Source organism: Ammodytes marinus (assembly GCF_949987685.1).
Source record: "Ammodytes marinus genome assembly, chromosome: 4".
Lineage (NCBI taxonomy): Eukaryota > Metazoa > Chordata > Actinopteri > Uranoscopiformes > Ammodytidae > Ammodytes > Ammodytes marinus.
In genome coordinates, this window is record NC_137233.1 from 10,894,895 (window position 1) to 10,921,608 (window position 26,714).

Consider the following 26,714-nt stretch of genomic DNA (forward strand, 5'->3'; position numbering starts at 1 on the left):
ATGCTAATTATAGAAACAAACAAATGTAAGTGTAATTGTTGCTTATCATATTTAGAAGAATGTGTTTATCGGGTTAAGACAACTGGGATACATATTTTAAGTGCAGTCAATTTCCTTATATTCTGAAGTTTCATATGTAGGACACCACATTAGTTATCAAGAAAAAGTGCATTCCTACAGTTTAGATTAGGATCAGGCTGAGACACTTGGGTGCATAAACTGCAGTCAGTCAAACAAAGTAGGTTTCATACTGATATAAAAATTACCCAAAACAACTTGCCATGAATTTGTATTATTCCTTTCCTTATGGAATTTCCCCCCTTTACATGGCCGTACCTTTTTGATACACTCAACACACTGGGCAACATGGTCTCATCATGGTATCAAAATACTTGCTCCTGTCAGTTCCATCTTGGGTAGCTGTGCCACTTTCCCTTTTTACAAATGATTTGATTGATATTCCCTTGTTGACCAATATGTTTGTAGTGTGAATCTGGTTTCGATTAAACAGGTTCAAAACATGGCTTCTTCAACTTCAAATTTCTGTGAGGATAATATTAAATCTGCCTGTGTAAACTAACAGAAATACATCTCTTCACCAGTATTGTCAATTGTTTATCTGTAAACCAGTCTCATCTGTTGGCAAGAAATGAGTCTCATTTCCTCCTGACTTCACGGCTCTTATCGTAGACATTTTTTATTTTTTATTTTTTTAATCATCCATGTGATCTATTGCAACAGCCTACCATTTAATGAGAGCATTAAATGTTAAAATTCTACCATCCAATGACAAGCAAACTAGTTAAGGATGCAACAATTTCAGATACGAATTAAAAAAAAAACACACAAAAAAAGCAGACTGGCTAAGAACTTCCTCAAACGTTTCGCAAGAAACTAGATGAACGATAAATGACACAGCACAGCAGATTCAGGCTCAGACTCACTGTCAGTCACGCTGCACCATTAATCATCAACCATGAACTGGATAGGAAGCACAATGACTGTGGTCTACACGTTATTGGAGGTGCTCATTGCTGTTAGCTGCTGTCTTGGTAATATGTTGGTTATTTTGGCTCTGTGGACCAGTAAGAGCATTCAACAGCCAACCTTCTGCCTCATTGTCTCTCTGGCTGTGGCGGACTTCATGGTGGGCTGTGTGGCTATCCCGTTGGCCGTGGTGGTGGATGGACGTGTGGAGACTTCAGTCCATGGTTGTCTCTTCATCAGCTGTGTGGTCATCCTGCTCACTTTGGTCTCAGTTTTGTCCCTCGCGGCTATTGCAGTGGACCGGTTCCTACGAGTGTTTATCCCTCTTAGGTAAGATGTTTTTTGTCTGGATTGTTCATTGTGCAAATTTTTTTTAAAGTTGGCCTGCTAAGCATGGCTATAAATCACACTCTTTACTCTTTTATCTATTTTATCCTTTTATGCATCTTGTGCTACAGAAAGGCATTGATTTACTGTAAAACCATACAAGGACTGTTGTGTTTCTATTTAATTTCTTATTGAATTGTGCATGTTTTCAATACACAAACGATTATCAATAATTGTTGTTTGTTTTTTAGGTACAAAAGGACTGTAACGCAGAGACATTCTTGGCTTGTGGTCGCAGCATGTTGGCTTGTTGCAATACCACTGAGTTTTACTCCCATGCTTGGATGGTACAACCACGACACCTTGCCTGAGTCAGTCAACTCTACTATTGTCTGCAAGTTTATTGCAGTGATCCCCATGTCTTATCTGGTTTACTTCAACTTTTTTCTCTGCACCCTGACACCTCTGTTAGTGATGACTGGGTTGTACTGCTATATTTTCTGCACAATTCGAGGAAGCCTTCGAGCGAAACCGGGAAACGGTGCCCAAAACCAGTCTCATAACTACCTAACGAAAGAGAGAGACCTTGCAGGATCCCTGTCTCTAGTGCTGGCTCTTTTTGCCCTTTCCTGGCTTCCTCTCCACATAATGAACTGCATCGGTTACTTTGGTGAGATAAAGGATGTACCAGTTGTAGCTTTCTATATTGGAATCCTGCTTTCTCATGCCAACTCAGCTGTAAACCCAGTTGTGTACGCTTTCAAAATAAAAAAGATCAAGACAGCATACCTGAAGATCTGGAAACGGTTTATTGCATGTGGAGAAGAAAATACAGGATCTCAGACGAGCCAGACGACAGACAACAATCCCAGTAGTAACATGATGAACAGTGTGGCCAAACAAGAGTGATGGAAAATATAGTGATTGACTGTTGAGCTTATTTTAAAACATTGTGAGAAAATATAAAAACGCCAGTTACAGTATGTAGAGTATTGAAAAAGCTCCTTTTGATTGCAGAAGATGATATTCTTTGTTTTGTATATTGATAAAACAAACAATGGACAATCTGAAATCTGGCCATCTGGCACTGAAAGATATGTTATGTTAGGAATCTGTGTGTGTGGTCTGATCTTTTTTTTAATTATTATCCAGTTAGTTTGTTTTGTTGTTGTACTGGACTTGATATACATGATATGTTTATGATATTTTGTTTCCCCATTTAACTGGAAGTAGTCAATACATTATAAAAAATATTCCAAAATAGATTAATCTATTACAACAACCCCAGTCTCAAAAATAACCATATGCTGAACAGAAATCGAACCTTAGAAGTTTCACATAAATTGCAGAGCTGTTCTATTGGTTGGTATTACATTGTACAAATGAATATCTGTTCCATTTTGATCACCAATACATGACTATGATTTCACAACCACCATTAACAAAAAGCAAAAACAATAGTGACCGTAATTTTTTATTGGTTTGTAAAAATGGTCCCTCATAATTTGTTCATTATACTGTTTGTTTATTTGATCTGCTATCTGATGTTATTATTTCCTGACTTAACGAATCTATATACAAGGGGTGTAGCGGTTACATTTGCAGCAGACCACAGGTTCCTGTCCATTGATGTTCTCTGCATGTCATTCCCCTCTGCCCCATTTCATCTGTCTCTCCAAACTGTCTAATAAAAAAAGCATAAAAAATACATACATTATATATTAAACTTGACTTTATTGTTTAATAATACAGTATTTTGGTGAGATTTGACTTTACGTAGCATACTTAGACAAATATTTTCATTTCTATTTATATACATGTATTTATTTCCTGCCTGCGTAAAACACTGTTGCGGCTGGTGTCTGTGCAGCTAAATGTGACATGGCAGTATTTTTTTTTAAACTTTTATTTTGGTGATTTTTTGCTTTTTTTTTTACATACAAACAAAACAAACAAAAAACAAAAACAACAAACAAAAACAAAAAACAGAATAAGTAAACACATACAATTAGAGCTGCAACGATGAATCGATGAATCGATTATAAATTGATTGTTAAAATAATCGCCAACTACTTTGACACTCGATTAATCGTTTTGAGAAATTTTTGACATGGCAGTATTATTTGCAAAAACTTCAACCACAATGTATCATTTCCTATTCATGCATTTGTAGAACTTTTGACTGTGGCAATTATTTCTGAACTATTAGATTAACTATTAGAAAATCTATTACTAATCTGGTCCATTACCAATCAGATTTTGCATTACCAATCAGATTTTGCATTTCATAGATCAATTCCAAGTGTATTCTATGAAAGAAATTGCTGCAATGCCACTATTAAGTCTGAATGTTGCTGACTTAAACTTTATACACAGTAGGTTATACGGGGTATATACTGCAGCCTGTTTACATGAACATTTAAGTGTTTATATTTTCTTTATATTTTATCCATTGCACAGACCAATGATACACATCCCTTGCTATTCAGTTACAAAGAAATTCTTAATATAATGCTGCTTATTCTGACAGAACAAATGATCACCTAACTTCAACTACAAATTATTTTGTGACCGTTTTAACGCTATGGGGACTTATTCACTGTTATCTTACGCTAACTAGTTTCCTCTGAAGCTGCCGAGAGAACCCTAAAGGAACAAAGTGAAGAGAAGGGGCTAAGTTGACCCTGTTACTATGGATGTCATGATTTATGAATGAACTTTTTTGCTCTGTCCACAGTGATTGGTGTTTGACAGGTTATCGATCCTTCTAAGTGAATGTGAAAGAAAAGACGCCATCGAAATGCGTGAGTAACAAATTAAACACTTATATTTGGATTGACGAATGGGTAGATGGATTTCATGAAAACACTTAGATATTATGTTCACTGCGTCAGATTTCATACATGAAAAAATGTTTCAAGTAAGCGTGTTACATTTTTTGTGATCATTTTATGTGGTAATTCAAGACTACATAGCACTAATGTATTGCAATGAGATATTTACCTGTAACTCATTACTGATAGTAACTGTCCTACTTTTTGCATTAAATGCTGTGTGAATGACTCTCAGACCAGAAGCTTAGGACTCCTAAAGTTTGGACTGGCAAGCCTCTTAATTTTAGTATTACATCCTAATTACACAAGCAGTGAGCTACTTTTAAGATGTTTTATGAATGCAGCCCCAGATACACAAAATACTGACAGGTCCCTAAGCTTAGATCATTTTCATTATGATGATAGTCTTTGGCCACAAGAGGGCCTCCGAGTGGTTCCTTCAGCACTCAGCCAGTGTGAGTGAGCATCATTCTTATCACTCATTGTACCTCTCAAGAAAGGTAATAGACTGTATAGTTATCACCTGAGTAGGATTTACTCCATCCCACAAACTATACAACTTACTACCTCACCTTGCTAGGCTCAACTTCAGGGACCAATGGATATCCTTCAAATCAAGACGTAGAGCAGGCCAGTTCCACCATTGTGTCTGGTCAAATAAAGTCTCCCCATCAGATGTTAAAGGCAGATTATCTCTTCAATTTGTGAGTTTCTTTATCCATGGAGCTTCCCACTTGCATGCAATATCACAGCAGATCACCCTGTCTCCTTAGGAAAGACAGTAGATTGTATAGTTATCTCAAAGGGAGGACCCAAACCCCACAACTATTCAATCTACTACCTCAGCCTTAAGGACAGATACTTTGCAGGTAGCAGTAAAAACTTGTCAGTCGAACTGTAAAACAAAAAATAAGGAGAGATTTTAGATCCACTTGAGGCAAACAGTATTTGAATAAAATGTTCTTCTCTGTGAAGAAGCCAACATTTTTGAATACATTTACCACATATAGTTATTTCAGAAATTCTAATTCTCAAATAATTGAATGAGACTGTAAATCCATTTAGGAATTTTATCGTAATTGTTATTTTAAGTAGAATACTGCATCCAAAACATACACTGTACATCACATTATTCAAATTAATGCTCATGCCATGATGAACAAACTGCACAATAGATGGAAAGGTGCAAGTGAAAAGTTACTTTCTCAAGGCCCTGAACAAAATACACTTTTGCCGCCACAAACCGTAACCCTGCAAGGTTCAAAATCACTTACTTTCAGGAAAATTGTCGTATAATGAGGGGCAGCAGCTGTGCCAAGAATTAGTTGCTAGTTCCCTCTGAACTTGGCTTTCCTGCTGTACTTTCTAACATAGAAGGAATCGCTCAGTTTAAGCACATCTTCAACCAGTTTTGTCACTTCTGTCTCTACAACCAAATAGCAATGTAAAGCAAAGGAAGAATGATGGAAAATGGCCGTACCTCGGCCATTTTATGAAGTTGTTTGGCACCCGTACTCAACATCTGTGGTGCAACCTGTTAACTTCTGCCTCCTCCTTCCATTCCCTATCCATAAGATCGACTGTTTAGTCTGCCCACAATAACGAAGTTGAAGGAAAGTTAGAGAGACTGACCTAAGGACATACTCATTCATAAATAATTTCAGAGAGTTGATTAATGCTGATTCACATCAAGAAATCACACAAGTGATTGTTGTTTTTGCTTGAGGTGTTTTAATAGAGAAGCTGATGGTTTGACTTCAGAAAATTGCAGTTTTTGCTCAGTGTGAAAGCCACTTGAAAGTCCATTGACAAAAGAGTACGTTTACGTTGCCAGCTAGACTCTGGGACACAAGCTGGGCAGAGCTGTCTGGGCCCGACAGTGCCATACTTTGGCTACGCAGACTGAGCCCAGACACTGTTATGGTAGACGACGATGGTCAACCCATGCAAAGGCTAGAAGGACGTTTTGCATAAATTAGCATGTGAACCATAGTTGCTGAAAAGCGTCTGGGCAGTTCATTAACATTCTGAATTCCTCTTTGGCCTAATTTAATGCCGACAGTGATTGAAATGTTTTGGCAGGCAGTGCGGCTGTGGTGCCAGGGCAAGCTCATTGAGCCAGAACGAAAAGGCACTGGGGCACCGGAGAGTGGGAGGCCTTAATTGAGATGTTGAATTAATTAGAAGGTAAATGGTATCAAAACTCTTCTAATTCGCTGACCTATGTAACGGGGAAGGAGTGAAAACAGGAGTGGTTATAACTTTTTATACAAGAAAAAATTGTTAGGCTTTCAAACAAGTTTTTGTTGTGGTAATGAGCCTAATTTCTGTTGGTTTCTCTGGTGAAACATGATATCTTCTGTTATAATTTATTAGCAGGATTAACACTTGTCCATCTAGAGTTATAAAACTATGACTGACTACCTACAGCTCAAATCACTATATGGACAGAGGCAACACTACTAAAGAATTACTTTTTTATCCTTATTATCTTTATGTGAAAGAATGTGTTTATCGGTAAAATTCTAAAGAAAATGATTTAACAATATGTTTTTATCTTAATCCCTAGTCGGCAGACTCGGCACATACTGTAGTACCACAAAAATGCAAGTACGAAAATTTGACTGGCATGTCTCTTCTTAAAATGAAGCAACCCCATTGTTTCTAACAAAGCTGTACTTGCGGTAAACACAAATTAGCACCTCCATTACAAGTCCTTATGGGAAGGTGTGTGGGTGAAACAAAGGATTTAGGCAAATCTTTATTGTTATTCACACGAACAATGTTTCCAGAAGTGATGATTTTACTTTAATAGTCTATCCCCAAGCTGCCGATGATAGGAAATTGGTTGCTCTATTGTAGGGTATAACCAAGGAGTAGTGTAAAAAATGCATGACCTTTTATCTAAGATTCGCTCAGAACAATATACATGCCAGTCAACATATTATTCGCTGTTAGATAGAGATGACTGGATCAGTTCGTCTTATAGTGGTAAATGTATAACGTATTAAACACAGCCGTGTTGTCGAATAAACTGAGAATTTAGTAGACTAAGGCACAAAGAAATACCCATCTTAAGTTGGCGTTGGTCCATGATGATCTGCGGAATATACTGGGGGGCGACTGTCGGGGAAAAGACTGAGGTTGGTTCTTTTATGCGGCTCTCTCCAATATTTGGTGCCAAGAAATGGGCATTGTCTGCATGCCAAGCTGAATCTCAATGAGACAAAACGGGGGCGATGTCGTGGATGCAGCATGGCAGAACCCACCACTAAGGAGGGGGGAAGCAAAGCAATTGGCAGCCAAGCAATGAGACTATACCATGTATGATACCAGACAATAAGGTGCATCGGGGCATAGCTCACTGCCAGATGCTGTGTGCAGTGTCAGTGCTAGGTGTTCACATCTAGAGAAAGGTCCATTGTTCCATAAGCAGACTTTGCCCATATGTAGGACAAGTCCTTATGTTTTTAGTTTTTTTTTTCCATTTTTTTTGGAGCCTATAGGTTCCAGTTTAATCTCATCATCTGTGGTGCATCCTGTTTAATAAACTCAGGTCAGTGGGAGTTAAAGTCCATCTGGCAAGCCACCTCAGGCTGCCATACACCTTCTCTTGACGTCTTTATTTTAGACCATCATTTCTAGATTATTTGTTATCCATTGAGCATCAAATAAACAAACTATAATTCTCAGTTCTTTTCTCAGAAAACATACTTTCAAATGTAATCCAGAAGAGTATTTTGTATCAAGTATGCCTACGCACTGATTGACATTGATACCCAGAAACTTCAATCTATAGTGGATGGCTAAAGTTTTTTGTTGTTCTTACTAACTGTGACACTGTTACCCATATGGGAAAAGCCAGGACCCTTGTCCATTCAGTTAGTCTTTGTAGACTTAAATTGAAATGTTTAAATACATTTTCGTGTTGTTGTTGCAATATCAGGCATTGCAGGGAACTGCACATGTAATTTCTTCAGAAGTTCCTTCTGTACGTATCCTGTTTACTCTCTATTCTCTCTTAGCAATATTATTTTCCTAAACTACAGTAAAATAGTCATATTTCTGTAAGTAACTGTCGTCTAGTCTAAAACAGTGGCTGCCCAACAATTTTTTGTTTGTGACTCAATAGTAAGAAGCAATATTCTTAGACAAGTGTGTGATAGATTAATCAAAAAGTGATTTTCCATTCTGAAATTGTTTGGTTTTGAATGTTATACAGGCCTGAGGTTAAACTATGCTATGGGAACTATGTTATTCAGGAAATAACTAAATATTACAATTAAAAAAAAAACATAATTTTGTGTTGCAGAATTTAGATCAGATAAGCTCATATGTCCCCTATTTGTTGGGGTCCAGGCCTAGCCTGGGAGTAACTAGACTACACTATTTAATTTTCTAGACCAAGCCCCAACCTCAGAGATTTTTACCAGCATCCAATAAGGAAGTGACACAAATTGTAGTCCCTTCCGGTGGCCACTGGGGGTGGTACCAAGACTGAGCTATTTTTCTCTGACTCACTTGTCGTTTTCACAGTCTTATTAAACCTATTTACAGCCTGGTCCAAAAAAACATTATAGTCTGTATGTTTTAGGGGTGGGAATCTCTTGGCACCTCACGATTCGATTCGATTCCGATTCAGAGGTCAACGATTAGATTCAAAATCGATTTTCAATGCATCTCAATGCAAAACATTTTGTATGTACATACCATGTGTGATTTTCAAAAATATATTTATATGCACATCTGAGTTTGCTACTCAGAGTTTGCTAATCACTTCCTACTTTTGTGATGATCATTAAAGACAATCAACAGATGAATTACCTTCTCTAATATTGTATTAAGAGAAAAGCTTTTCTTGTCACAAATATGACTTTCTATGAACAGTGCAATAATCAATGCAGCTTGCATTTCAACACAGTATGGAAGTATGTAAAAACTATTTTATTTCTAATCTCGTAAATCATGTTTCTATAGAATTTAAATTCTAGTATCTATTATTTTCTATGTCATTTCAACACATTGTACAAAAAGTATGGCTTGGAATTCAGCTCTCATACAAAACGTAAACAGAGATAAAGCCGGTGTAGGTCATGGGTTTGCTGCTCTCAGCCCTTTTGAAGCCACTTTGGAAACAACTCGCACATGTGTGGTGTGCATGTGCAATGGCGCAGGAAGTATTAGTATTTACAAAAAGATTATTAATTTTTCTGAATCGATTCAGAATCGTTTGAGAGAGAATCGCGATGCATCAGAGAATCGATTTTTTTCCCCACCCCTAGTATGTTTAGGTCATATCTCCATGACAACACTGAGGGGGGTGAATTTTTTTCTAGCTAGCTAGTTTTTATTCTTTTGGAGGTTAAAATGTATTGGCGCGATCTCTTGAGTGACAGCTCTCCGCACGTTGTCCCTCACTTTGCCTCGGAGGTATCAGCTCGATGGGCGTATCTCCCTCCCCCCGACGTGACGTCGATTCCCTTTTTCGGCAAGAGGAGTGAGGCGGAGTAAAAATCTCACAAGATGGCGACACGCATAAACCAGGATTATTGGATTCCGTGTGAATAACTGAGGTCAGCACGGATGATACACTCATATTATATACTATCTATGATCTAGACTTTATTGGAGAGGTAATGGCCTCCTACAGTTGATGTGTGCACCATTACATGGACTGGCTTTGGTTTTATGGCCTTACAAAACACTTTTAACAGAAAATGAAAAGTCCTTAAAAACGGCACACCAGCCATGAAGTACATTTGGTACGGACTTTGATCTTCGTCTTGAGATATGTCAGTTTAAGATAAATACTGCTGTGGCTTTTATTGGTTGCTTGTGGAATAAATGGCAATGTATTATAGAATGCCCCTACATCAAATGTGGTGGACATTTTCTACAGTGTCAAGTTTGTACCTTCATGGTTGAATGCACTTATTGGAAGTCGCTTTGGATAGAAGAAGACGCAGTGAAGTACGATGGATGGATAGTTACTATGCACACAATGACATTCTTAGGAGACCAGCGTGAAAAAATCTCTTTGCAAGTATTTTTTTATGGTTTGTCCTAGTCAAATTGAGCGGCCTAATGTCAGTGCAATAAGTGCCTGCAAGTTAAGAAGAACACAGGAGAGTGTTTAAAAGTGTGCTAATTTAACTATTGTCATACGTGGCTATATCCTGAAACCGGGAAACTTGCCAATGTAATTCCTTAACCACAAAGGTAAAATGAATGTTATGACACTGTGGGAACATCTTGGCATTCTAGATGTTATTCTTAAAATAGATCTTATTGCTTTTGCTCAAAACAATAATGGCTTTAAATGTAGTTTATGTGAAACGTCCGTACTCAAAGGGGTCAGATCAAATGCTCTTTATATCCTATGAACCAGTTTTGCTAACAAACAGGAAGAGCTGAATTTGTGTTTGCAGAATGGCCTGATAAAAGCAACAACCCCCGTATAAAGAGACTTTGATCCTGGTAACCACAGAGTCACTCTTACCATGGGGAAGAGAGAAATGCAAATAGCGGAGGATATGGCTTTCCAAACAACATGTCATCAAGCAGCATAGCAAGTTCATCTGAGGAGAACTGTGGGGGAGGAGGAAATAAGTTAATTCTCTCTCTGTCTGCGCCCTCCCCCTTTTTTTCTTTCTTCACCATATCTGTACAGTACAGTATGCCATAATCTCCTGTATCACACACTCTGACAAACTCAAAAGCTGACTCGACTGTATGCCTCAAAACCACACACAACTACACAATGTGCCACAATGTTAACTAAGTCAGTTCGCAATGAGTCTGGTTCATATAAAATGTATCTGTTAAATAGTTAAAAAGCCACTGTATTTGTAAATGCAACTCGATTGATAGTTTTATGTGTTTTTTTTTGCTTTAATGCCTGTTCTGGTTAAACAATTAAAATCAAAAAGGGCTTGATCTGAAACCAAGACCCTGTAATCTTACAATACAAGCCCCTTCATGTATAGAACAATGCCTGCAACAGAGGGATCTGGTTTATACAGGTCTATGTAACAGCATCGGCAGCAAAGAACACTTCAGAAAATGATATGATTTCCTCTATAAAATCACAGATTTATCGCGATGCTCATTCCATCCATGTGGGTTACTTTTTAATTTTGTGGTAAAACACAAGCACAAGCGAAATGTAACCCCTAAACAATATTTTATATTACCTCTGGTGCAGATTTCTTGCACTTGTGTAGCAATCCTGCAACCCAGAAACTAAAATGTTAATTTAAAATGGCTTGATGCCTTTAATAGAATGTCCTGCTTGAAACGTATCGGTCATTAACACTTTTGATGGACTGAAATGAGTTTGTTCAAGCCCCTGGAGAGTGTGGCATTAGACTCTGGCGTGCTTTAAATATACTTAAATGTTGCTTTTTACTAAGGATTTGTACTTTTACATTAACATTAACATTAACACAACCACTAAAATATATTTTTCTCAGGTCAGACACTTTAGTGTGCTATGTAAACAGACTGCTCATTAAATTAATACCTATAACCTTAATACCTATACCTAAAACCAAAGAAACAACATTAACTAAAATAAAATCCTGCTGTGTCTCGATCAAACAGTAACGTTGGAGATTATGGCATTGTGTTCGGTGCAAGCAAAGCAGACACGTGTACAGTTTGCAAGACGACAGTAAAAAAAGTGTAGAAGTGCAACAGAAACAAATGAAGGGAGACTTCAATACAAAGAAGAATATCAAGGGCCAAATAGAAGCAAAATCGAAAAAATCTGAAATACCTGGAGTTTTTTTGTACAGATCAGGCTACTATACGACCGCAGAAAATTAGGCCGGCATGGTGGCGGCGTAGAAAAAAAGTGGGTTAGAAGTGAGACAAGAATGCACTTCCACATCCCTTGCTTTTGCCTGCAAGACGAGGGAAAGGCTGAGTAGTGTACCAGCGAGCAACCCCACTTCAACAAGGGCTGGGGCTTGAAAGTGTTTCTGGGCCATGCCCTCTTCTCTCCCTGCCCACTTTTGCCCCGCTGCCAAGAGGGAGAGACAGCAAGGCGAAAAGGAGGCAAGAAAAAAAAATCATGGAGTCACAAAATTGTACTTTATATTCCGAGTAAAGAAATCCATCTTGAATACCCATTAAAGTAGAATTTTGCTATGAGGTGAAGATGAAGTCACAGAGTTGACTCAGACAACTCGCCACACAATCGGAAACAGTCACACGATTATGGGTCATCAAATAGACATCTCACTTTACTGTAGTATTAGCAGTTTAGAGGGGGGAAAGAAGCAAAGAAAGGGAGAGAGACAGAGAGAAAAGCTTGGGCAAAGCAATCAGAAGTGAGTACTTACATGCTGTCACGACCACAGCCAAAAAGATTTGACAGATTTATCTGCAGTTGGCCAAACAGGTCACTGCCAGATATTCCTGAAGAATTTCAGAGCAAAGTGAGTTAAAGGCTTCTCGCAGAGCGGTGCAGTAAAGCCTTTTGTCAGCAGTTGGCTTCATTCCCAGGTAGTACATGCCTCACAGTTCCCATTTTCGGTGGTCACGCCGGAAATCTTTAGTTGTTCTGCACCTGCCTGTGTTTTTATTCAGAATTGTTGCTCCGAAAATAACAGTTAGATTTAATTTGATTTTACTTGTGAAAGGAAACCAGACCAGTTAACTGTTAACATATCTTACCAAACGAGTGGTCTGGCATGTTTACCACAATGTATTCTCAAACGGTATCATGGATCTCTGAAACAAAATTTCAGGTAACAGGCAAATCCAAAGATAACATTTCCGGTTCTAATTCCCAATAAATTAAAATATCTAAAATAATCCAATGTGAGATTCCTCAATAAGGAACAATGCGTTCATTTTCAAATGTGTCCACAAAGTGCCACACACATCAGTATCTTTTCTCAGGCATTATCCAAGACAGCTTCCTGTGTGACATCACAGACTCTTCCTTTTTTTAAGCAATTATTCCCATACTGCACACCTAAAATTTGTTCTCTCCTCATGCAGTCTTCTTTCCAGAACATTTCAATAGATAATCTTTGAGGAATTTGTAGTAAATGAACCACAAAAAGTGAACTCGAATCTTTGTCCTGACATATCAGGCAAGTTCGAGACGACGAGAGGAGCTGCAAACTCCCTTTACAAAATCTTAACTCGATGTCTTTCTCTTCCTGCTCGCGAACAGTGAGCTTGTAAAAGTTTCAGCTGCAAGGGTTTGGACCAGCCTCTATTGGCACCGTTTCAAAAGAGCACTGCCTGTTTCAGAAAAACAGAGGGGACAAGTCAGCGAGAGGAGCCCCCTCTCTCTCTCTCTCTCTCTCTCTCTCTCTCTCCTTTTCTCTGTGACTTGGGGCAGTGACCGCTCTCAGGACTTTGAATCTTTTCTCTCAGGGTAATGCCAGCTCGTGCCAGCTCAGTCGCTAAGGCATCTGTTCATCTGTAGAGATCCACGGCTGGTCTGTATCACAGTCCCACAGAATAGGAAATGCAAGCTACAGCACTATTTCTAGGATACTTTGTCCTCCCTTTCAGATATGTGTCAAGCTCTCTCAAGGCTCAGCTCAGCACTGCTAGTGTTAAAGTTCACACAAGGTTCTGGCTGCTTTGCCTTCATATCTGCTCCCAGTCCCTATTTTTCATTGCCGTCATTTTAAAGAATAATGCATTCAATCATAGAAAGTGCAAAATGTTCAAAGTTTTATAACTTTTTATACTTTTTTTTTATATACTAAAATCATGTGATCATGTGCGTTGCAGTGTATGCGTTTGTGCAGGGCATTCACTAACACATCTGTATGCATCTGTGTTGGTGTACTTTTGAGGATTGGGGATGGCCTTAATAGTCTTCATGGCGCCAGTGTCTGAGGATTCTGTCTCTCCACTGGGAAAATCCAGTCGAGAGACAGCATCATTGTGTATTTAAATAGCCCCTCCCTCAGTTTACTCTCTTATGGGTCAATGAGGGCAAGTAATGCACAATGTGTTGTATAGCCATAAAAGTGTCCCCTAGTATCATTGTTGGGAAGATTTTCTTACTTGGATTTGGCACACTGCTGCTTGAGCTTTCATAGGAAACTTTTGTTTCAGCATTGCCTTTTACCTTCTTGTCAATCGTACTGTTTTGGTCCAGTGAAGACTTGTGTGTAAAAATACAGAGATAATTATGTGTTGATGGATACTTGATCATTGATCTGATTGCAGCATGAAATTCCTACAGTTTTACAAGGTTTAAACCTGGGGGGACTGCAGAGGGATTACACATTATCACAAATAAATGTGGAATAGTTTAAGCATATTTTAATTGCAAAATTTTACAAAGTCATATCCTTACCAAAAATAAAAATTATTCAAATGAAATTCTGAGGTCTGTAACTTTTTGAATCAGAAAGTTGTTTGATTTTTTCATAGTAAAACTTTAAATGGCATAACTGCCTCATTTTTATATTATAGATATACTTTAACTTTGTAGTGCTAAACGTGCTAACATTGGTATTTGAATCAAACTTGATAAGGTTAGCGAGCCTACAATAAGCATGTGAAAATGATTAAGAATTGTTACATTATAACATTATTACCACTATCTTAGCAGACATGGACACATTTCATCTAATGAAAACTTAGCTTTGTCTAACAACATAGGCTAATAAGTCTGAGAATAACCCTTTTCCGATACACGCACTTTCCTCTGGCACCACCCTCAGTCCGGCCAATATGTCCTTTTTCACACCAGTGATAAGAAACTAAGAATAGAAAACTTGTCTTTCCATTTTTCAGGATGTGACCTTGTTGAATCAACACTGGGAGATTGCGAGCGTCATTTTATCTCCAACCCAAGAGAATGTTTCCTCAATGGCATCTTTCCATTCATAATGAGTGGACATGACCTCCTGCCATTGTCTTATTTTCTATCCTTCCAACTTCCTTGAACAATCCCTGCGTTGGGGATAGATTAATTTATCCCATATTTTCCTGTTTCGTCTGCATTGTTTGTTCTTCCTGAGATACGGGCCCTCTCTGAGTTGATGATTCACCCGGCTTTACAGTGCCACTGGGTTCACGTCCTCAACAACGTGCTGTTTCAGCACTGAGCCCATGGGTGAACTAAAATATCATCATTGTAGCCCCTCCTCAAACACAGGTCACTGCCACTGAAAGCTATATCTTTATGTATTTAACATAATTCTTCCTGGCTTAATGTTTGCACAACTGTTTCAAATGGCCCTTGTTTCACCATAAGTTAGATTCATGTGTTTTCATTTCATTCAGCCTTGTTGTAACAGTTGTTAGTAATAGTAAGAGCTGGTTTTACAGCCTCTCTGCGGCTTCTCGTTGTTTGCTATCTTGCTCACTTAATAAATAAGGGTAGTCATCGATTCTGGAGAACTCTTGTTTACAAAATGACTTTTTGTCAAAATCAATGAATATCTCCTCACGTTCCACTACCTGTCTATGTGTGTGCTGAAAATAAATTAGGTAATACACTATGCCATTGCCTATATATGTTCTGTAAACTGTAAACAAAGATAAATAAAGGGGACACCCCGCTTAGCAACATTTACAGAGCAGGCTGTGTATTAACACTGCATTTATTTTCAGCTGAAAAACTGTACGGAAAGGTAGAGGATATTGAGGATATTCAATGATTTTGACAAAAAAAGATTTTGAAAAAACAAGCATTCTCATTAATCCACCTTTAAAAGACAAAAGCGGGGGTGGAAACTAAGTGTATAGTGAGAAACACACTGAAGTTCCTGTCTCTTTAAGATGGGGATGGCTTCCCTGCTGCTCCCTTGAGACCGCTGGCCTTCCTTAGGCCGCTTGCCAACTGCCATGTTACTGTCAAGTGTTTGCAGAAATGCCAGCAAAGCCATTAGTCTAGACTGTTTTCAATAGTCAGCAGACTGGACAGCATGAGCTGAATGGCGATGCAGAGAGACAAAGGGTATGGCCTTATGAAACTTCAAAACACATTACTTTTCCTCCTTGATTACCCTTGAGGTTTAGTCATTAAAAAAAGAAAGAAAATGTATGTGTGAATTCACACTTACTGTTCCTCCATGTGCCCCCTGGAGCCTCACAGCTGCTTCCTGCATGTCTGCATCTCTTTGGGGGCAGCAGCAGCATCTGGTGGTTGACTGAGGAAATCACACTTTGTTTGTAATACTGTTTGTTTTAAATTATTACGTTTCCATATTGTTTTGCATCATGCTGCTTCACACACACACACACACACACACACACGCACGCACGCACGCACGCACACACACACACACGCACGCACGCACGCACGCACGCACGCACACACACACACACACACACACACACACACACACACACACACACACACACACACACACACATACAAACTGTTGCAGACTTGGTCAAATACAGGCCAAAAAGCTGTTCTACTGGAGGAAATGGAAATTATATTATTTAAGACCTCTAACCAGTCTAATCAGAGTGAACATTTTCAGTTATGCCTTTAAAGTTTATACCTGGATTTCCCTAGGTCCCTAGGACTTACTGGTCGTAAAGCACGTCCTCTTTTAGGTTGAGGATTGTGATGATTTTGCTATTTTCTCCTGGTTTATTTACACACACCTGCAACAAAACCATGTTATTTCCCCTGAATTTGTTTTACTTTCCCCCAGTAAAGTGAATTCACACACAAGCCATCCTTATTTTTCTTGGGAAACCACAACAGCTTTTCTATGAGAATCTTAGAAATGCTCACAGATGGTGTGTAGCTGATTAGTGTAATCCCACTTGAAGGGTCGGGCATCTTGGTTTCTTGGTTGTCGAGTGGGGGACCTGTTGCTTTGTTAAAAATCCTCTTAGAAGTCAGGTCATGTGACCCCTTTGTGGGATTCAGGATATGGGTAGAGCCTTGTTGACATTCACAAACTGGATGGAGACAGTCACACTGCTGCCTAGAAAAATAAACTACACACATGGTGAGAGACTGTGAATCCATTTGTATATTCATATGCATCTTTTAATGCAGTAATTTCAGTGGATATCCTATCTCACTATAATCTCGTTATCATGTTGGCTCATGACTAAAATATGTAATATGTAACCTCTTTAGGTTAGCACCAGCCATGCCACTTCACAATCACATCGTGAGAGAAGCCTGGACACAGAACAGGTATGTCAGCATCATCACACAGCAATACAGAACTTTGCATATTTGTGTAATCCGGTGCATCTTTTTTTGGGGGGAGGCAATTTTAGTGTAGAGATACATCATCGTGCCTTCCCTTAGTCCTACCAGTCACTTCCACTGGTACTGACCAACCAATGCTTAACCAATTAGTATGGAAGGCAAACCAACTTAATTCCCAGATTTCCCCAATGGCCCAATTCCTATCCCTTATGCAGCATATGGGTGGATGAGACCATAATGATAAAATGCTATGAATAACGAGTGAAAGCCAGATATATACTGTCCATAGTGTCATGTATTCGCTGTACACATTAAAAATAACATGTGCAGTAAATAAAAGTATGTATTATCTGGGAATGTGTTTCAATATCTAATACAAAAAATACAAAAAATCGCAAGTGGATAATAACATTATTGAATGAACAGAGGAATCAAAACCTTACAATGATGAATCACAAAATAATTGACAGCCAATTCAGTAATGAAAATAATCAGCCCGGCAGCTATTCCAGATCACAAATGGAAAAGCACGTACTTCAGATTATATGCAGCCTTTTTTATTCTGGTACATTAAGGAATTCACCAAAATGAAATAATAAATAATAAATAAATAAATAAATAAATAAATAATAATAATAATAATAATAATAATAAAATACAGTATTTCTATCAAAACAGTTCAGTTAATTATGTCATTAACATTTTGTCACTGATTAATTTATCATTGTTTTTGGCCCAGTATTCAAGGGGATAAGGATTCTGCTTCAGCCCTGCAGCCACTGGTTCAGGTAAATATTTATTGAAGATTCATGAACAATTTAAAATCCCATTCCATCTATTGCAACTGGAAACAGTGGACAAAGATGTTAGACTTCAGCTACAGATACTCCTGCAGTTTGATCTACAGTACAATCGGTGTGAAGGAAAGCTAAACGGATCAACATAATGTTGCAGTTACGCTGAAGGTGTTGTGCTGAAAGTCTTCTCCCTCCTCTCAAGCCTTTGTTGGTTTCTCCCGTTGACGTGTTTCTACAGAGCAGATGGCTTTACACATAAATCCTATTAACAACTTTCTGCTGATGGAGACTCAGTGAGTACAGGGCCTTCTCACTCTTTCATTATCTCCACTGAGCAGCCTGCTTTTTTATTTTCTAACCTCTTAAAAGAAGCGGTGTTAGAGCCGAAGTCAGAGGCCACATCATGTCTGCAGAGAAGGTAAAAGGGTGGGGTTGAGGTTTTGACCATGTTTTTTTTTATTGACTTTCAAAGACGTATACTACTTAGTGTTCATTCAGCTGCATAGTGTGGACCTGTAATGATTTTTGAGTTTAGAGCTACAATGTGTTCACTTTTCATTTTTGTTTAGTTTGTGATGTAGAATACTTTGGTAAATTAAATCTTAATTAATTACATTTTGAAGAATGATTATGTGGTAATAATCCCTGACCCACATGTGAGGTAACTGCACTGTGTACAAACAAACCAGCCTGCGAAGTAATAGTAAGAAAGGTTATTCAACCATATTCATTCATGAGTTCAACTCTGGAAATTGTCTCTAGGCAGCCGCAACATGGGCCACCTTTGTATTGGCCTTTAAGTTGCATCTCGATTGTGGATGTCCGGGTTTATGGAGCTCATCTGCTGAGCAATGCATGTGCGAAAGAACGCATGAGGGATTGAAGCCAGTTAGTAATCCAGTCACCCAAACCATTTATAGCACCGCAATGGTGACAAACAAAATTAAACTGCAACACCATTTCCAATGCCAACTCTATTTGCTTTGAAAGGGTCAAAGGTTTGAATGTTTGGCACAGCATTATGATAGATAGATACATACATACCATATCAACAATGCAATTATTTAGGTAATTGTCTAACACATATTTAACATAATTATGTAGATGATTGGATCATGATTTCATAAATCTGATCCTTAAATTTAAATATTCTCAGTGAATTGCAATAGTTAGACAACATATTGTATGTGTTATTACAGAGCAATGAAACATGAATGCTTTACCTGAGTAATAACCAAGTATTTGAAATGTTTTAATAGCTAGAGCAAGGACACACTACTTTTCTTAAGATTTTTCTAAGGTTTCGAAGTGGGAATTTTTTTTACCAAAGTTGTTTGTGAAGAACTGTAATTCAAAAAATAAATAAAAACTAAATAAGCCTTTGTCAATAGAAAAATGTATAAGACAAATATGCTCATTTGGGTAAAATTACGATTTTAAAACAACACTTTATTACAATAAGATAAATCTACTGCCATTCCTCTGAATTGTGGACACAAATAGGCCCTCATCGATGCAGGATCTACAAGTAATAGGATTAACTTTACTGTTTCCGCTGGCCACACTGACCTTTTTCTCCGTGACTTGGGACAATGACGCAATTTTTTCGTCACTTTGCATTTTGCCCACCTAAAAACTTGATCTGGTTTCCTTTTGATTAATTATAACATGTATATGTTTTATGTGAAACCTCTGGTTTATAAAAATATTTCCACAAATGCATGTAAGAACATATAAATGGATATTGTGTGGGAAGACTAGGGGTAATGGGTTTGAGCCCCCAACGGACTTTACTATAAGCTTGTGTCCACACGTCCCAGACAATAATTTGTAGCTCAGTTGATGAAGAAAAACAAAAAAATTGGAAAGATTAATACATATTTACATTTAGACAGAATATGCATGGCAAATAGTTCATTTTAAAAACAGGGAAAACAGTTAAGAGAGAGTCAATACACTGACAAGTACTTTCCTTTTCTTTACATTTTTTACTTGCTCTTTTCATTCATCCTCAGTCTTTAAATCATATATTTCTATCATAAATAATTGACTTGCTCTGTTGTGTCCTCTACTATGGGTTTCTGATTAACTCATATTTTGATTTAATTATTTTATGTCTCAGGATGTCTCAGGACGAGCAAATTACATAAAGTAGTTACAAAAACTTGTTTTTGTGGGTTTTACAAACTGTATAATCCAGATTAGTAATGGATAATTGAATTATAGTGAATAAATATTATTGATAGTTATTACCTTGTGCCCTGTTGCTTAATTTTTATTTGTATTATTTACTTTATTGTCAATTAACACAAGGCAATTGAAATGTGTCTTTCCTCATATCCCTCCCAGTAGAGAGTTATAGCCACAGTGCAAGAGATAGTGGTCACCGTAGATATACTGTAATGTTGATGTTAGTTTACAACTGGAGTCCACCCTGGCGGAGGTCGTTGCAGCGACCTCATGGTTACTGGTCAGCCCCTCTTTCCTCTCTAGGCCATCCTACCACCTTAACATCTAAGCAATCAAGAACACAGCTGATATTAACAACTTAACACACACCTTTACTAGAAGCTTAACATATTACATTTGCTATAACAGTATTTCTGTCTTAATGCACTGATGTGAGCATATTCCTTATAAGATTTAATGTGAACCATTGACTATAAAATATATTTGTTATTCTAGAACAACAATATTAATAACTGTAGAAGTATAATAACAATACCATTGTTCTAAATCTTATTTTTTTCTCTTTTTACCACTCACTTCCATTCGCATCTGATTCTGTAATGGTGAGTTATTATTATTGATAAGAACTTTCAATGCTGCTATTAATGTTTATCCCATTTTTTATTTTGTCCAGGGAATTGTCTGATAATTTTTTTTTATCTTTTAAAGAAAATCCATAGCCAAAACCAAAGAAGAAGAAAGATGAGACAAATGGCACGACAGAAGCCAAGCCAAATGGAAAAGAGGCCAAGCCCAAAAAACCAAAGGCCAAGAAAAATGAAGACGCATCGGAAGAAGACATTTCTGCCAACCAAAGTGAGGAACTTTAAAAAAGTCTGTGATAGTTTAAGCATTTCCTGTGAAGAAAGCAGCTTACTATGTTGTGATGTTTACATGTTTTTAACCATATTGGTAACAACGCTGTTTCCTTATCAACATTATAGATGGGAAGAAGGTGAAGAAAAAGAAACTGGAAAAGGAGAAAGAAGAACCAGAAAAGGAAAAAGAGAAAGAGAAAGAGCCAAAAAAGAAAGCCAAAAGTGCTCCCAAAAAGAAGAAAGGTACGTTATTTTTGACCTGTATAATCTTTACGTTTTTTTAAAAGTTAATTCAGTACAACTACACTCTCAACAAATGATGGGAATCTTTTCCATCTCTGCAGATTCAGGCTCAGATGGCGACGATGATGATGGCGATGATGAGGACGCCCTCAAAAAGAAGACTAAGAAAAAGACAACAAAGACCAGCTCTCCATCTGGCAAAGAAAAAAAATCTAAATCTAAAGGTAAGGCAAGGAGCAGGAAAACAGTTTTCCAAAGACATTAACAGTGTTAGCCAAACACCAGACCAGGCGTATGTTGCTAAGAGGATTAGATGATTTGATGGTGAGTGAGTGGAAACACTGACTTTTAGAAGAGGCAACTAAGTACAACAATTAAGTGAGTAGCTTGCCCTTAAGTAATCAACTGTGGAAAGTGTAGCCTTTTGCAGTTCTTTTACTATGCAGGCGAACTGGAGAAAAGGGTGTTAGACACGTAACGTTGTTTTTCTAAACTGTAAAACACCTAGAGTTTAACCTTACTGATAAAATACTGATCAGCCAAGAGTGAGACAGTATCGTGAGTGTTATCAAGGTGTTGACAAAAGACTTCATCGTCATCATCAACTTTTATTATTAGACTCAAGGTCGACATACAATACATAAAATAGCCAACACACACATAAACTTGTGTGAATGGATTTGAGAATTTGGCATCCTTCATCTTTATATCTTCCTACCTTCTGCTCTTACTAATCTGTCTCAAATCCCTGATAAGTGATTGATTACAGATTTGTTTTGTTTTTTTTGCACACACTCCATACTTCAAGCTAAGTCCAATTTTTTAAATGCACGATTCCCCTGTTTCAGATAACAGTTTTTTAAATGTTACTTTCCATTTGTTTCTCAGAAGACAAAGACTCTGAAGGAAAAGAAAAAAAGTCCAAGTCAAAGGAGAAAGAGAAAGAGAAAGACAAGAAGAAAGAACCAGCCTCAATGTTCCAGATAAATGGAGAAAAAGAATCTAAAAGCAAGAAGAAAGGTGATTACAGTTTGAAAAACTAAAACTTGCTCTGTCCTGAGCAGTTAAACCTTCTTTATTGCAAATGAGACCTCACAGCTGACCTTACTGTATGGCTTACATCTTGATGCTCATGTCGACTTCGACTTTATTTTAGAAAATAAACTGTGTCGTTTTTGCTTAATGAGAGTTTCTTAAAATATTTGAAATTAATTTGAAAATCTCTTAACACCTGTTCTCTGAGCAGCTGCCAAATCAGACAGCGATGACAGTGAAGAGGAGGCAAAGCCGACAAAATCAAAGAAGAAATCCACTGCCAGCCCGGCATCCATGTTCGTAACATCAGGAGACAAGGACAAAGACAAAGACAAAGACAAAGACAAAAAGACGAAGAAGAAAGGCAGGTTCACCCGTAACGTTATCTTCCTTTTGAGTCAGTGACGAGCATCTAACAATCGTTGTTTATTTCAGGAAAGGCAGAAGACAGCGATGATTCTGACTCAGAAAAAGATGAAAAATCTAAGAAGAAAAAGGGCAAAGGGAAAAAGAAAAAGGTATTTTTAAAACCACATAATTCACCAATACATGAAAATTATATATTAGTTCTTTAATTCCATGGCCCGCTGGAAATCCAACATTATACTTTTTTTTTCTTCTGCTTCTTGATCAGGAGAGAGCGCCATCACCTGTGATTGAGTTTGATGACTTGGAGACGTTTGTGATGGATCCGGCTCCACAGAGCGTGACTGTCAAATGCAGAGTGACTCGGGACCAGAGAGGGATGGATAAGAGCATGTACCCTCTTTATTACCTTCACCTGGACAACGAGGAGAAGGTTGCAACTATCTGTATTGCAGCTTGGTAGCTATAGATTCAGCAGATATGTTATGCAATCAGAGCTACATCAGTGTAAAATAAGCAGTCCTCATTTATCAACGCAGTCAGATTAAGACTTAAAGAAACTAAAGCTTGAGTAGAAACAAAACTCCTTTCAGTAGCTCCATTCATTTAATTAGTTCATTTTGTCCTAAAATTGTTTTTTGTTTGTTAATTTGGTTCATCAGATCTCTCTCTCTCTCTCTTTTGAATCTAACATGAATGCTTGTCTTCTTTTCTTTGAAGACGTTCTTGTTGGCTGGGAGGAAACGAAAGAAATCCGCTACTTCGAATTACCTCATCTCCATCGATTCCACTGATTTATCAAGAGGTGGAGAAAATTTTGTTGGAAAACTGAGGTACATTGCACTTTGAAAATCATTTATAGATACATTTGAAATATTCAAAAGCAGCATGCAACATGTTTAAATTGTTTACTGTGATTTTTCTGTCCTTGAATATATTATCTAGGTCAAATTTAATGGGGACTAAGTTCACTGTATTTGACAATGCTCTGAATCCAGAAAGAGCTCTTCCAGACATGTCTAATGCACGGCAGGAGTTAGCAGGAATTGTCTATGTAAGTCATAAGACAGCCTATCATGAAAGAAAACACTGTTTAAGAGTTCCTTTATATATTATAATCCTTATTGTTGGCATTAGGAAACGAATGTCTTGGGGATAAAAGGACCCAGAAGGATGACAGTGGTCATCCCAGGAATGAGTAAGGACAACGAGCGAGTACCTCTCCGGCCTAGAAATGTAAGATTTTTTTTTAACTTTATTTCTGTTGTTTTAAATACTGCAGACCAGGTCACCAGGGACTATACAATAGTAGGGTCTGACACTAGAGGTCAAGATATTTCTGATTTTCATTCACTTTAAATGTCTTACTATATTATATATTCATTTAAATGTTTAATATCAACTTAGTATTTGAATGAAAGGTTGAAAGTTTGAAAACTGGACATGAATTTAAGAATATGTTAGCATAATGTATGTCCCCGTTTTTCTTAAATGAGAGCATGCAATTCAGCTGGCATGGACTGCAAGTTTTTGGAAAACCCGATGTACCAGGACTGAATCTTTAACATTTATTCCTTTTACATTTCATGTTTGAGGATTTTTCTTAATCCTTAAACTTTATGATTGTAAACATGGTGGTCAGACTGTACATAATTAGGGTATACAGGGAAAACATGTATATAAAAAAAGTCAAATGTCCTCGTAGTAATCCAATCTTAACCTGTCCATTATCCGTATAATTCCTGTATTTAGTAAGAAAATTGATGACCATTTAGAAAACTATTCTTAGTATGTCCTGTGTGCAAAGAACACTCTAATCATGCAGGCACTCAGCCGTAGTGCTAAAGGGTTTTGAGCAAACTATCTTTAGCTAAGAAAGTGGCAATTTAAATGGAGTAAGCATCTCCAACCACGGATATCTTGACTAGTTGATTCATGTGTGTGAAACCATTGGATGACTCATTAGGTAAATCGGGCATCCCCGGATTCTCTGCTATGCACAATGTCAACAAATCATATCCATACAGCTGAGAGCTTGATTCTTGTTGGTTGTTTATTGTGAAGGCAACACAAGGCCATCCTGTGAAAGCATATTACTCTTTGCCAGTGTTTTCCAGACTTATGATTTTCAAATTCTTCTCAGGACTGTGACGGCTTGTTGATAAGGCACCAGAATAGAAGGACGGAAAATCTGATTGAGCTTCACAACAAGACGCCGGTGTGGAACGACGAAAGTGCGTCTCATGTGCTCAACTTCAATGGCAGGGTCACGCAGGCCTCCATCAAAAACTTCCAGATAGTCCATAGCAAAGACTGTGAGTACTGTCATCTACCGTTTCTATCCATCTATCTATATGAAGACAATCATTCAACTAGATAGTTTAGACAGACACGTCATAAAGACACGCATGGGTCAAATATTTAAAAACTGTTTCTAACGGCAGAACTAAACAGATTTCAATCAGTTCAATCATACTATAGGTTGTAATAAGAAATAACATGCTAATGATAAAGATACAGTACTAACTCAAAAAATAACTGCTTTGGTCAATTCTGAAGAAACTTTCACCAAATGAGGTGCCAGGAAAATATTTCATCTTTGTAAAAAGAACTGGGCTTTTAAGTGCTCACCTGGCTTTTATAAATGATCACCAAACTCCTCTAGCGCCCAAATGAGGTTGACATTTTTGGCTTCTAGTGAACTTTTTCTGACTAATTGAACTGGTTGTCGTTAAATTCTTTAAAGAGTTACCTTGATACCTAACTAATGTATGTATTTAAACAACTCCTTGCCTTTTGCAGTGGACTACATTGTGATGCAGTTTGGACGAATAGCAGACGACATTTTCACGCTGGACTACAAGTACCCGATGTGTGCCGTGCAGGCCTTTGCCATTGCGCTCTCCAGCTTTGATGGCAAACTCGCCTGTGAATAAAGGAATGATCTGCAGTTGTCTACTCAGTATGTAACCAGCCCACAACTACACACCTACGTTTGAACAACTGTGTGTTTGGACTCCACCTTCACCACTTCCTCTGATAGGCGCCGATAACAAAATTATGGTTTCTCGAATGTGACAATACCCGCTGCTGTAATTCCCCATTGAGTGGAAACGTCTGACATTTTTTGACTTTATGGCTCTCCATAGACTGGACATTTTTGGATTATTATTATTTATTTTTTTAGTCTTTTGAAGGCTCAATGGTTTACATTGACGATGAAGGTGAAGATTATTAACATCATTTAAAGATGTTGGACTGTGTTTTTTTTTTTGGTGTTGTTGTGCTGTATTGTACTGCTGGGTATTGGGATATATTTAGAATACTCCTAATATGTTGTGTCAGATGCGATGCATACAAAAATCTAGTTTTAATTTAAAGAGTTAAGTGATCGACAAGCTAAACTACACAATGTTGCTAGTTAAAAGAATAGGGAAATAACTTTATTTGAAGGACAACAGGTATTGGTATTAAGTCTTGTGACAGCCGTCTTACATTACAGACCATCGTGACTTTGAAACATACATTTCACATATCTGGCATTTTTCAAAGTAAAACATTTTGGAATAGAGATTTCTTTAGTTCTTGGTATTTGATCGTAATGTGATCTTTTGACAACATATTCACTTAGATTTAGTTGAATTTCTCCGAAGATTTATCTGCCCATCTCAGATAAGTGGATCTGATTTGAGCTCCTGTAGGTTTTTATATTGTTGTTTTTCCGGTTACATTTTGTAAAATGTATTTTCTGAATTTTCTGAACACTGCCTTTGTATCATTTATAGGCTTATTGTAATATTGTTATTTGTTAAAGTATGTGAATTAATTTCCTTGAACTGAGCATTTATTTTTTAATTGTAATTACATCTCACTTGTTAACTTTTTAGTATTACAATAATATCGTAGAAAT

At 37.6% G+C, this 26,714-nt stretch overlaps 2 protein-coding genes across 2 annotated transcripts; both read left to right on the forward strand.

Annotated features, from left to right (window-relative positions):
• Positions 1–997: 997 nt before the first annotated feature.
• LOC307249279 (adenosine receptor A1-like) lies at positions 998–2,241 on the forward strand (the record flags this gene model as incomplete). The annotated part of the gene is made up of 2 exons (XM_080025928.1): positions 998–1,317; positions 1,566–2,241. The coding sequence occupies 2 exons, from the start codon at positions 998–1,000 to the stop codon at positions 2,221–2,223; spliced, it is 978 nt and encodes a 325-aa protein (XP_079882054.1). The 3' UTR covers positions 2,224–2,241.
• A 1,813-nt stretch (positions 2,242–4,054) lies between these two features.
• On the forward strand, positions 4,055–25,899 carry LOC307248829 (uncharacterized protein). The gene is made up of 15 exons (XM_080025344.1): positions 4,055–4,118; positions 17,239–17,298; positions 18,056–18,104; positions 21,023–21,158; positions 21,287–21,403; positions 21,505–21,627; positions 22,292–22,423; positions 22,650–22,814; positions 22,874–22,956; positions 23,073–23,237; positions 23,525–23,637; positions 23,750–23,858; positions 23,942–24,040; positions 24,948–25,119; positions 25,607–25,899. The coding sequence occupies exons 2-15, from the start codon at positions 17,252–17,254 to the stop codon at positions 25,738–25,740; spliced, it is 1,644 nt and encodes a 547-aa protein (XP_079881470.1). The 5' UTR covers positions 4,055–4,118; positions 17,239–17,251; the 3' UTR covers positions 25,741–25,899.
• Positions 25,900–26,714: the final 815 nt, after the last annotated feature.